This window comes from Candida oxycetoniae (assembly GCF_023343755.2).
Source record: "Candida oxycetoniae strain CBS 10844 chromosome Unknown scaffold35, whole genome shotgun sequence".
In the NCBI taxonomy this organism is placed as follows: Eukaryota; Fungi; Ascomycota; class Pichiomycetes; order Serinales; family Debaryomycetaceae; genus Lodderomyces; species Lodderomyces oxycetoniae.
Genome location: NW_026055462.1, coordinates 1 through 12,991, shown reverse-complemented (window position 1 = coordinate 12,991; position 12,991 = coordinate 1). Strand labels below are relative to the sequence as shown.

The 12,991-nt window shown below is 35.7% G+C and overlaps 5 protein-coding genes across 5 annotated transcripts; all 5 read right to left on the bottom strand. All coding sequences in view use genetic code 12, as the record gives it.

Moving 5' to 3' along the window:
- Positions 1 to 139: 139 nt before the first annotated feature.
- Positions 140 to 5,092, bottom strand: MON2 (Mon2p; the record flags this gene model as incomplete). The annotated part of the gene is made up of 1 exon (XM_049324726.1): positions 140 to 5,092. One exon carries the CDS (start codon positions 5,090 to 5,092, stop codon positions 140 to 142), a length of 4,953 nt encoding a protein of 1,650 aa, XP_049179509.1.
- A 330-nt stretch (positions 5,093 to 5,422) lies between these two features.
- On the bottom strand, positions 5,423 to 7,156 carry KGF56_003396 (uncharacterized protein; the record flags this gene model as incomplete). The annotated part of the gene is made up of 1 exon (XM_049324725.1): positions 5,423 to 7,156. The coding sequence occupies one exon, from the start codon at positions 7,154 to 7,156 to the stop codon at positions 5,423 to 5,425; it is 1,734 nt and encodes a 577-aa protein (XP_049179508.1).
- A 2,757-nt stretch (positions 7,157 to 9,913) lies between these two features.
- On the bottom strand, positions 9,914 to 10,516 carry KGF56_003395 (uncharacterized protein; the record flags this gene model as incomplete). The annotated part of the gene is made up of 1 exon (XM_049324724.1): positions 9,914 to 10,516. One exon carries the CDS (start codon positions 10,514 to 10,516, stop codon positions 9,914 to 9,916), a length of 603 nt encoding a protein of 200 aa, XP_049179507.1.
- Positions 10,517 to 10,616: 100 nt separating this feature from the next.
- KGF56_003394 (uncharacterized protein) lies at positions 10,617 to 11,636 on the bottom strand (the record flags this gene model as incomplete). Its single annotated transcript, XM_049324723.1, has 3 exons — positions 10,617 to 11,013; positions 11,270 to 11,401; positions 11,581 to 11,636. The coding sequence occupies 3 exons, from the start codon at positions 11,634 to 11,636 to the stop codon at positions 10,617 to 10,619; spliced, it is 585 nt and encodes a 194-aa protein (XP_049179506.1).
- Positions 11,637 to 12,588: 952 nt separating this feature from the next.
- On the bottom strand, positions 12,589 to 12,991 carry KGF56_003393 (uncharacterized protein; the record flags this gene model as incomplete). The annotated part of the gene is made up of 1 exon (XM_049324721.1): positions 12,589 to 12,991. A coding segment is annotated over one exon (403 nt), but the record flags the coding sequence as incomplete, so codon positions are not given.

Below are 12,991 nucleotides of genomic sequence, written 5' to 3'. Positions count from 1 at the left end.
CGGTAGTGGAGTTTTATCATTATTAGGCTAAATTTATATTCTCTTTAGTTAAAACACGTTGATTTTATTTTCATTTCATTTCATACTATACATAATAACACACAAGGCATCGTGGGTAGTAGTACTAGCAAGTGTAGTACTAGCAGCTATTACCTATAGCCCCAACCGACAATAATAGTTGAGGCAACTTTTCACTCAACCCTCGAATCTTATAAGCATGAGGTATCAACTGAGTCAACAAGATGCGTAGCTTTGCAAATTCTTTTTTATTCTCTTCAGAAACTTGCAAGTCCGTCAACATTTGAATTATTAAATTCAACTCTTCCAATTGTAGGATTGGTAAAGGACACTTTAAGGTCAATTTCAAATCGGCAACAGCTCTTCTCAAACTAAAGCAAATTCTTCTCAAGAAATAGATTTCAATTTGTAGTTTACAACTGGTTTCTAATTTGAGAAGCTTATAAAGTTCATAAAGGCAATTGAACCTTATTTCAGTATTGGGTAATAGATGCAAAGGTTCCGTCGTGCCAAAAAATTCGTCAAACTTGAATGACGTGAATCTGTCTATTGCTTTAAGATTGTCGTCATCTTCAACGCCATCCAATATCAAATTTTTTTCCATTTCGTTCAACCCATATATATAGGAGTTGTTGTAAATTTCCAATAAAAAACTTTCAACTAGTTGAGCCTTATCCGTTTTTACCAATTTGGTCAATACTATATCCCTTAAATGAGAATATTGGACAATCTTTGTAGCTTCATCCAGAGAGCCAGCTCTCGTGTTCTCATTCTTAAAAGTCAATGTTAAACTTTTTACAAACAAACTCCAAAGCTCATCGCTTGTAGTCATATCTTCCTTGTCTAATTGTGCCTTGATTAAACCTCGCAAAATTTCTTGACTCTTGATCCATAATGTAGGTGAATTTGTTTGAACACTTTCGTTTTCCTTGTTCTCTACTATCTCAAGTAACGATCTCATACACCTCGTTAATCCTTGGTCATCTTCAAAACACTCCAAGTAGCCAAATTTTTCAAATTTAACTTGCATTAATTCAAGCGCACTTCGACTTATGGCAATGAAGGTTGGAATCCTGTAATTGTTCTTGACAACTGAATTTGTAGACAATTTCTGCTGAATACGTGACTTGACACCAAAGGGGTATACAATGATATTGGTCAATAATTGAACGACAGCAGGCTGAATGACTTGTTCGCCAGCATCTAATTCACCTATATTATACAAAACAGACGATTGAAGTTTGGATGGTTTGATATCATCGGATTGGTGCTGCGGTAACACAGGGTATCTTGCACTCTTGTTGAATAAATCCACAATAATACTGATTTGTTTGGGTGTTATATTAGATTTGAGAATCTGATACAACAGCGGAAAACATTTCATGTACTGGACTAACGATTCTTGATACTCAGGATTCACCAAGTCATATTCAATAGATATGCTGCTCCATAAGTTGAATAGCATGTAGGATACCTCTTGACTAAAAAATCCTCTGGGTTCTTGAAGTAACTCTTGAAATGCCTTGAATACAATCAAATTAATTTCAATCAAATTCTTTTGTAACAATTTTTGCATGTAATCAACCAATACTTTCCATCTAGAACAAATCCTTGGATCTTCTTCCTCTTTTTCTTCTTCTTTCTTCCCGTCATTATGATTGCAAAAGAATCTTCGATACATTGTTGTAAACCCTCCCAATAATAAAACTAACGTTTCTTCCCATTCCTTAGAGTAGTGTTGTTCAGGGCATATCTCAATCATGGAGGGAAATGCAATGTCATAAATCATATCCCAATTGTCCTCCAATATCGGTCCATGGTCATTGATAATTCGAAAAAACGTCTGAATAGCACCTTCTCGTACTTGAACTCTTTGCGTTTCTTTCTTGGAAAGCTTAGCTAAACAAAACAAGAGATACAAATCAAGACAGACATACGAAGCGTAGCTCTCTTTGCTCGTTTCAATAAAAGTCACTAATTCTGACTCCAGATTGATGTCCTTTAATGAGTCAATTCCCTTGCTATTACTCGACGACAAAAGTCTGGATTTAAGCGAATCACTGATAAGCCAAAAATAACTCACAGCACTAAACGAGATATTAAGGTCATATGTTTGACATGCAAAATCAACTAGTGTATCAACTAAAATTTTTAATTGCTGGAAGGGGAGTGAAGATAAAAATTCGTCCAAAATTAATTTCAATGTCTCAAACGATTTCTCAACAAGGGATTGGAGTTTCTGTCGCAAATTTGAATCATCATTGTTGTTGTTGTTGTCGCTGCTGTTTCCATTACCGAGATCACCAGTTATCTTGAATGGTGTATTAAGTATTTCAAAGACTTGGCCCCAAGATTGTTGATAACGAGAATCATACTTTTCAATCAAGTGGTGTAATGTTTTCAAAATGATCAAATGAATTTCAACTTGACAATTGAGTATCAAAAGCTCTTTTGGAATGCCCCGATGAAAGAGCTTTTGCAAGCAAAGGTTCATTCCTTCCAATGACTTTTTTGAAGTTCTTTTGGTGATTTCATCAACATCCGTTTCAAACCCCTTTTGTGCCACGGATTGAATAACATTGGTATAAGCAGAAACAGCAAACAATCTTAGATTTGTACTCAAATTTCTGGCAGCTCCTAATCTTGTAAAGTAATCAGAGACCACATCCCAGATTTTGTCGTCCTCAATGAAAAACTTGATAGTGTTTAATTCGGACAATTCAAGAACTATTCGTAAATAATAAGTTTTGTTATATGGACACTCTTTTAGTTCAAATTTTTCAAACTCATTTAAATCTAAAAACAATGCAGCATCGGAAAGTTCTATTATGCAAACAAGTAGCTCTTCAAATGAAGCTGTTGACATTTCTGCAATAGCCTCAAAAAGTTTCCTATACGAAGTGTCAACGATGCTAAGGTCTTTATTACTCATTTGAAGATCACTTGCTTGAGCTTTTTGTTGTTTGGCATTAATAACCCCACTGTATTGGTCGCATCCCTCCAAAAAATATGTGCACCATTGTAATGTTATCCAAACAATCGACCATGAGCTTCCCAAAGTCGATCCTAAACTGGCCGCTAAGCTCAAGAGCGTTTTTAAACACTGAACTTGTCTAGAGTTAAAGTATCTTGGTCTCTCTACAACTGCCGCAGAAGGACCACTTGAATTGGCATTGTGATCAACTCCCGAATACTGCATAGTTGCACTGATTGTATCTACTAATGAACCCCCAATTGCCATCAATTGTTTCTTCTGTCCCTCTAAGATAGAGGCTGTTTCTTCTTGTAATGACAATGGTGCTGTTGAAGCTGATGATTGTGGTGTTTGCTGTTGCTGTTGCTGTTGCTGCTGTATTTTCTTACTTATGTTGTTTGTAATTGCTTTGGATAAAATCAAGAGCAATTCATCGCGAATGGAGTTCACTCCTAATAGTCCAACCCTGTGCGTGAAAACTCGGAATGATTTCAAAACATTGCCAAACATAATGTCTGAAGTTGACGTATATATGTATTGTTGAAAGATGGAGGAAGCTTCTAGTGCCGTGGATTTAATAATAGCATTGACAAAGTCGACATCAGACTCTAAATTTTTCTGGTCTTTATCAGCACCAGAAAGAAAGCTTACAAAGCTGGAGACTCCATTGGAATATAGCAATAAAATCTCGTAAATCAAATATACCGGGTACGCATAAGGAATGTTTGAGGGTGGCTCTGACTTGTCCAAATGATCTAATATCGAAGTTTTGAGACTTGAATTTTCTTGAGATAGAAAGTGTACTACTCGACCTCGACTAGTGTTTGTATGCTGCTGCTGCTGCTGCTGTTGTTGTTGTTGCTGTTGTTGTTGCTGCTGCTGCTGTTGTTGCTGCTGTTGTTGGTTATGTTGGCTATGTTCCAAAACCATTCCTGGAGAACGTACTATATCATCACAAAATTGGTTATTGTTTTGTAAGTAAGCATTCATGATCGTGAAAAGCTCCCTCAACACATCTTTCTTCTGATCATCATAATCATAAGTTTCATAAATGGACTTGATAACATTGAAATCCTGAAACAAATTTTTGTACATCTCTAGAACAAGCACTTTTTCCCAATTTGGCGCTGCCTCATCTTTTAGGTCCTCACTGTTTTCAAGCAACATATGATTAAGATACGAAATGATGATTTCAATTTCAATTTGTAAGTTTTGCAATTGTGTACTTAATAAGATCTGAATGATTCGTATAGATCTAGTTATTAATGAAAAATTTTTATTTTGTGAGTTTAGTATTTTCAACAATGCTGGGACAATCTCCGTGCGTAGTAAATTAGCCAATTCTTGATGGGTTTCAAAAGTGGTCTTGTGGCTATGGAGCAAATTTTCAATAATTTCCAAAGCTGATGATACTTTGATATGCATCAGTTGTTTAAAGTGCATCGTTTTTTTGTTATTGATGATTAGTCCCAAATCACGAAACATTAAATATGCTTCATTAGAAAAAGCGTCCAACTTAATTGGTTCCTCACCTTCAATCTCAACCATGTACTGTTTTGGAACATCCGAGTTGAGTTTTTTAGCATTCTCAAAGATATCGGAGAACAATTGCTGTAGAGTAGCCGATGCCGCATTCATAACTATTGGCGACCTATTGTTCGACGTTAAACTGGAACACACATCGAGCAAGTCCAATATGACGTCCTCGGTGAGAAACATGCCGTAATTAGACACCAATGGCGGTAAACATTGTAGTATTTTCAACTGAATGTCTACCGATAGATGTGAAGCTTCGGAAAAAGAGCTTATTAGACTCTTTAGATTGCTATTGGGCAAGAACAGCACCAATAAAAGACGCTGGATTATTGGAAGAGCCGTATTGTTCAACTTGACGTTCCCTGTATCACAGGCCAGAATTAAACTATGCGCTACTTTCGATTGGACATTGGTATCTTGAATGGCCGCCAAGGGAGTTGTTGGCTTATATGACTTCAACGTCTTGACAATATCATCTACCGAGTGCTTAACCTCAGGATACCGTTTTTTTGACTCCAGAAGCAAACCGCTCAATTCAGTCAAAAGATGCTGTACATTGCTCATTTGTCAAAATATTTATAAGAACGCAACCAAACCTTTGTTCTCTATTATCCTTATACCAAAACCCTCTATCGTCAACTCCTCAAATTGTCAGTCAACCCTTCACAATCTCCCTTTCCTCTCCTCTTCTCTTCACCCCAATCTCCTTGAACTTGAAAAATTTCCTCCAGCGTGGAAAATTTCGTCAGGTGCCAAAAAAAAAAGAATCACGTGATTATCGGAAATACCAGAGCGGAAAAACTTTTTTCGGAAAAAAAAGAAAAGGAGAGCGGAGCGGAAAAACCAAAAAAAAAAGAGATTAATCTGATAAAGTGCAAAATGCTAAACTCTATATTAACACCAGATACGAATAGCCTTGTACCAAAAGGGTTTCAGTTTCCAGTTCATTTCGTCTTCGTAGATTTCCTGTTTTGTAATTTCGACATCAACAAGGTTTCTTCCAGTCATCAAGTCGATATCCTCGGCCTTGATATACAATCTCCAGTTTCTAGTCCAAATCTTATGACCAACATAAAAAACTAATACAATGGGAGCAGCCAAATATGCTTGGAAAAATGTAGTTGCTTGTAATGGTGGTTTGCCTCCGACTGGAAATAATGCGACATAAAATTGAGCCATCAAGATCAAAACGTTGATAATCATTGAGCAATAAGCACCATAGTCTCCACCAATTGCATTGAAAGCTCGATCCAATTGAACGCCTTGAACTTTGCAAGCGTAATTGACACGCACTTGAGCCAAGGATATGGAAAACCAAATGAAAATACAAGACAATCCAGCCAAAGAGAGCAACCAATTAAAAACGGTGACTTGGCTTTTCGAGGCACAAACAAACCCAATTAGTCCAAATGCCAATGCGATCAAAATTGAAAAAATTGGTCGCCCCTTGCGATCCATATACGCCAAAAACTTTGGTCCATGACCGGCCTCGGCAAGTGCCACCAATGGTTTATAAGTGGCAAAAACACTAGCATTAGCAACCGATAAAACAGAAAGGAGAATCACGACATTGAAAATAGATGGTAGGACCTTAATACCGCCATTTGTAATGGCAATAACAAAGGGGGAAGTTGAGGAATCTGAATTTCCCGCTAAGCCCGGGTCGTCGTATCTAACCAAAAAACAAAGCAATATAATAGACAACATGTAAAAAAGAGCAATTCTCCAAAAAATCTGCTTAGTTGCTTTCAATAATGATTTTCGAGGATTTGATGTTTCTGCAGCAGCAACTGCGGCCAACTCTGTACCCGAAAAACTAAATGCTGCATTGACAAGGGTATTACAAGTTCCCTTAAATCCATTGACAAATGGTGGATGCCAGTTTTTACCACCGATATACCCTTGTTGACCACCACCTGCAATAAGAATAATCGCCAAAATGCAAAATCCAACAATGGCCAATAACTTAACAATTGAAAAAAAACTTTCAGCATAGCCATAACCACGAACACCAAAGATATTGATTACACAAATGACTATCCAAAAGATACTTATCCATGCTGCTGGGTTAATCAGACTATCCCAAAAATCTATTGTTAAAGAAGCGGAAACCAAAGACAAGGGGATAGTAACTATCCACTGTAAACAGTAATTCCAATTCATTGCAAAAGCCCATGACTCGTCTATGAATCTCGAGTTATAGATGAGGAAATTGCCTCTTACTGGGTAGGAGCTTGTCAACTCGCCCAAAGCTTGAACAACCAAGAAAATCAAAAATGCAACAATCACATATCCAATAATAGCACCACCTGGACCTGCTTCGGATATGACTGATGAACTACTTATAAATAAACCTGAACCAATACATGATGCTAGCGCAATCAATTTAACTTGGTATGGACGTAAGTTATCTTCGGGCGTTAAAACTTCAATCTCACCATTTTCAAACCCTTTTTTTTCAATTTGAAAGGATTTGAAAAAGGAAACAACGCAAGAGTCTTTTACAGAATTTTCAGTGTGCTGCTCATTTGTCGTGGTGGTAGTGGTGCTTATTTCTTGTTTGCTTGGAGATTGTAGTCGAAGTGACGATAATGTGTAATTATCTTCAAGTTTTGATTCCTTTGACATTTTTCACCAATTTTGGATAAAGATCTCACCAGAGCTGAGACAAAGGATGAAAGAATTACAAGGATGAAAGAATTACAAGAAATGAAAGAAAATAGAAAGGATACATGAATTATAAGAAACAGTTGATTGTAACCATCTTAATTACAAAGTGACATCAAATGTCATTCTTCTCTTTTTTTTTTTCTTTTTTTTTTTTTTTTGGCAAGAGCTCATCATCGATTACTCATTCCAAATAAAGCAAATTATGCCAATATAAAGTTAATTTAGTTTGGAGATCCTTGAGCAATAAACTCTGTTTAAAAAATTTTCAGGAAATAATAGGCATTTCTGGTATATGTATATTGAAAAAATTGATATAAGGCATTCTCATCTCATTTTTTTTGTGATGCCTTTTCTTTTTTTTAGTTTCTTTTTTTTTTTCGGTAGTGAAATGCGTCGACGGAACAATCCGCAGAGTGAAATGCGTCGACCGAACCGTTTGCTCAAAGGGAAATGCGTCGACGGAACCGTTTGCTCAGAGTGACATGCGTCGACGGAACCGTTTGCTCAGAAAGGGAAATGCACCTCCGAAACAATAGGATCTTTGCTTGGCGAGCGGTAAAAAATCTGTAAATAAAAAAGTAAGGCGAGATGTAAAAAATCTGTAAAAAAGTGAGGCGTTTGGAGCAGTTGTGAGTCAACTATATTCGGCGAAATTGGGAATTGAGTCGTAGCGGCGTTTAATGACCTAACGTCCTTTGTAGATAATCTCATCCAACTAGACGAGCAAAGCAAGTCTAGTTTAATGAGAGAAGAAACTAGACACTAGACACTAGAAACTAGAAACTAGAAACTATTTTCTTTTTATTCCAATGTTTCTTTCATCATTGAAGATCAAGGTGGAGCTTCATTTTTTTGACTGAAAATCAGCTAAAATGTAAGCACTTTTTTTTCTTGAATAGTAAGAATGTCGTGGTATATTTTTTACTAGTCAATGGTGCTACACTATCGAACAGGGCAAGATAGTGTTATAAGAAGCTAGTACTGCTCCACTATCGAGCAGAGCGAGATAGTGTTATAAGAAGCTAGTACTGCTCCACTATCGAGCAGAGCGAGATAGTGTAAGAAGCTAGTCGATATTGCTCCACTATCGAGCAGAAAGAGATAGTGTTGTAAGAAGCTAGTACTGCTCCACTATCAAGTGGAAAGAGATGACACTATCGAACAGAGCGAGATAGTGTTGTAAGAAGCTAGTCGATATTGCTCCACTATCTCGCTCTGCTCGATAGTGTTGTTACAAGCTAGTCAGTACCTCTGCTCGATAGTGCAACATGTGCTTCGTTTGCTTCAACTTTATGCGATGAGTTACACTCTTTTGTGAACAATTCCCTTTCGACAGATTTAGCCTTCTCATGAGCTATATCTTGCTTTACTGCTTCTCTGCTAATTAGAGGTACTTTCTGTTCGGTTTTGGGGATAAAATCGTATTTAAATTCCCACTCATTAATCGATGTTTGCGAGGGTAACCTAAATGAATCAACTATCTTGTCTGCTCGATCGTATCAATAGTATGGTCACAAAGTGTTACTCTATAGTGTCAATGGTATGGCTACAAAGTGTTTCTCTACTATCTCACTTTGCTTGATAGTGCCAGTGGCAGCCTATGCTGCACTATCTCGCTTCGCTCGATAGTATCAACTATATAAACCCACGCAAACAACTATATAAACCCTTGAAATAAAAAAAACTTAAATTCTAGGCCCTGTCTATATTTTTCCAAAGAGAACGTGGGGGAAGAGGGGGGGGGATGCAACACTCATTTACCCCACTTCATCGACAAGGGAAAAAAAGTAAAAACAATTGATAGCCCGTTCCGGATTATATAGCTCCGGGGGGGGGGGACTATTATATATGTTCTTCTTTGTATATTTTATTACAGTTACATTTATGAAATAATAAGAGATATATATATATGTGATATAAATATTATAATATTATAAAAATGATAATTTTCAAACCACGTGATCTTAATATTGATACAGAAATAGATAAAGATTTTAAAATTGTTGAGTACGATTCAGTCTTTGGTATTAAGAAATATATTTTTGATAATTATGGAGAAGCTAGCGGCATATAGATAATATATACTAGAAATAAGAAATTTGGAGTTTAGTCTACGTCAACTCCTTTTACTTACCATATTATATTACCTTTTACAATCGCAGATCAAGATTATCTTTATGCTTGTTATGCAAAAGATCTAGATTTATATGATAAAATAGTAGAGCACAGCAAACTTTGCAATCATGAGAGTTGTAGTATCTGATCCAATTAAAGCTTATGTTTATAACAATAAAAAAATTGAATCTAATGAATTAATAATAGTCAATGTAAAAAATGAAGACGAAATTATAAATGATTTTGTCGACAATGAAATATCTAGTTGTAACATATATTATATAGTAGTTAAAGATGACATAAGATTATATTTTTTGATAGACAAAAGTTTTATTATTATAAATGAAAAAGACATATTCAAAATTAAATATGGGGTTCAAATTTATAAATGCGATGTATACAATTGCAAAGAAGAACATAGTGATGAAGATTATAAATATAGTACTTATCATCAAACCTATAGAGAAACATGTAGATCTAGAAATAATTACTATTTTTATTTTATAAATGGAGAATACGAATTCTATTTCAGTGAAGGATTTAATTTTCAAAAATATAGGTCTTTCGACAAACCTATTAGATTTAAATTTACTTACGATATTATTCAAATGTTGGGTATCGAATAGCTTCAGAAAAAAGTTTACCATTGAATAAAGGTTCATTAGTCTTTAAGTTACAATCAACTCCCTCTATGTTAAAAAATAAAATAAACCCATCAACAGGACTAGTTTCATATCTTTTTGGTATTTCAGATGATTTTATATCCATATTTGGCCAGAATGGAAAACTTTTACTATAATCAATATTATTATAAGTACTTGCAGCATAAAATCTACCTAATCTAGATCCATCTAATCTGTTATCTGTTATACTATTAACACATAATATGCTGACATCTTTTTTTAAGTTAGTATTATCTTTAGTTGAGGAGTAAGGGAATTCATCTCTATCTCTATCACAACATCCATGTACACCATTTAGTACTTTTCTTGATTTAGTACTACTAAGTGGATTTTTTGATAAAAACAAATAATCTTTTTTACCATGTTTCCTGAAATATTTATCTATATTATTAAACCTATATCTATCTGCTAAATATCTAAAAGCATTACATACGACTCCAGGAGTACTTGCATCTATATTACTAACATAAGCATTCAATTTAATATCTAAGTCTTTATTAATATCTTTTATTCGTTTCATTCTATCTTTAAATTTTCTACCTTTATCATTATTTATAACAACATTTTTTAAGAATTCAACACATTTTTTATTTTTCTTACCACAAAATTCTAATGGATTTTTAGGTACAACTTATACAAGATGTGGTTGATGGTGTTTCCATCAACAACGGATCCATAATTTGTTTCAAAGCTAAACGCAAAAGAATTCGTCTTGGTATATTTGTATTTAATTTAACAGTATATTCTGATCTTATTTTCTCATCTTTACCTTTATTAACCATATATTTATTATTAGCTTTTGAAGATTTACTAAATACTTCAAAGCGTTTTAAATTATCAGATATTGAATCTATAATTAAATATGATGTACTAAACAAATTATCAATAATTATATATGTATAGCATGGTCTCACTAATAACCATCTTTTAGAGATACCACATTTGTCTGAACTTTCATCATTATCTATATAATTACTTTTTATATTTGTTAAAATTATATAATGTTGATTTCTTGCACTGCTCGATAGTGTCGAGACATGACTAAAATGAAAAAGTATGAATACTTTTAAATTTTTGCAGTGGCTAGAGGAATTCAACTGTCATGATCTAGACGAGCAAAGCGATTCTAGTCGAACGAGAGAAGAGACTAGAGACTAGAGACTGTTTCCTTTTATACATATGCTTCTTTCATCATATCCTATGCCTCCTTCCTATCGCTGTTTCTTTTTTATCATATCCTCTGCCCCATTTCTCTGTTCCTTTCCTTACACACGCTACACTATCGAGCAAAGCAACACTATCGAGCAGAGCAACACTATCGAACAGAGCAACACTATCGAGCAAAGCAACACTATCGAGCAGAGCAACACTATCGAGCAGAGCAACACTATCGAGCAAAGCAACACTATCTCGCTTTGCTCGATAGTGTTATAACAAGCTACAAAAAGTTGCTCCACTATCTCTGTTCTATAGTGGGGCATACTAGTGGTTACCGACACTATCGACACTATCGAGCAGAGCAAGATAGTGGAGCATACTAGCGGTTACCGACACTATCTCGCCATACTCGATAGTGGAGCATACTAGCTGTCATCTCCACTATCTCGACTACCTCGCTCTGCTCGATGGTGGGGCAACATTGTGTGTACTCTCTACTTCTACTGCTCCACTAGCTCGCTTCGCTTGCTAGTGTCGCTGCTAGTGCTGCTGTGATGGTAGCTCCGCACCGAAATTTTTCAGCAGTCTAATTCAAGCTTCCACTATCTCGCTTTGCTCGATAGTGGGAGCAGCACTGACTATCTCCTATCTCAACTATCTCGCTTCGCTCGATAGTGAGACTTGAATTAGATAATCAAAGAGCCACTATCCAAGAGTCAAACACTGAGATTTTGAGATGGTTGAAACGAGCCAAAAACACAATGACCGAAGCGTTAAGTCCAAGCTTATCAAGGATATCAAATATTTTATAGTTGGTGTTATTGCGATGAGTATAGGAATTTTTCATTACCTCTGGATCATAAAGAAATGGCTCCTCAACCCCGACATTTCAACAAATAAATTAGTTGTATACTTTAGTCTATTTTTGATAACGCAAATTTTCATTTGGTACTTGTACTTGTTTCAATATGGTCCTATCTTATATAAGGAGGAACTTGCTAAACAAAAAATTGAAGATGAAAGATTAAAGAGGGAGCACGACGAGATAATGAAAAGGGAACATAACGAGATAATGAAAAGGAAGCGTCAGTAAGCTTTAGCATATTGATGTGAATGACATAGATATATATAAATAAGATATACATATAGATTGATTTAGATTTAGTATATACAGAGTAACACTTTTCGCCAAATTGAAAAACCACAAAATCCACAGGGAAACTTCTTCTCACCCCTGCTCGATAGTGTCACTAGTGTCAATGATGCTCCACTATCGAGCAAAGCGTCAGTCAATACTGCTACTATCGAGCAAAGCGTCAGTCAATACTGCTACTATCGAGCAAAGCGTCAGTCAACACTGTCAGTCAATGCTGCTCCACTATCTCGCTTCGCTCGATAGTGCTCGATAGTGCTCGATAGTGCTCAATAGTGTACTTAATAGGGAAGTCTGCTCAATGCTTTTGCCAGGGCCAATCCATATGCACCAAGGGAAAAGATAGAAACGAGATTAGCCAAAAGACTCAATCCGTGCCATCTGCCAAATTTCTTGTTCAAAGCTTGCATTTCGTCACTCAATTCACCATTCTCCTTCTTGTCCTTATTAATAGCAGTCAATTTTATTCTTTCCTCCTTAATCAGATGGCAAGCTGGCTCGACAAACACCAAGTTGATCAAACCAGAAATTGATGAAGCAACTAAAGCACCAAGAGTGAATGGACAATACTTGTAAGGAGACAAGAGGCCCAAAATCAAGGGCGAGACAATTTGGAACTTGAAATACGTGGGGAACACATTAAATTGTACTTTGCTAAACTCTTCCAACGACAATTTCTTAAAC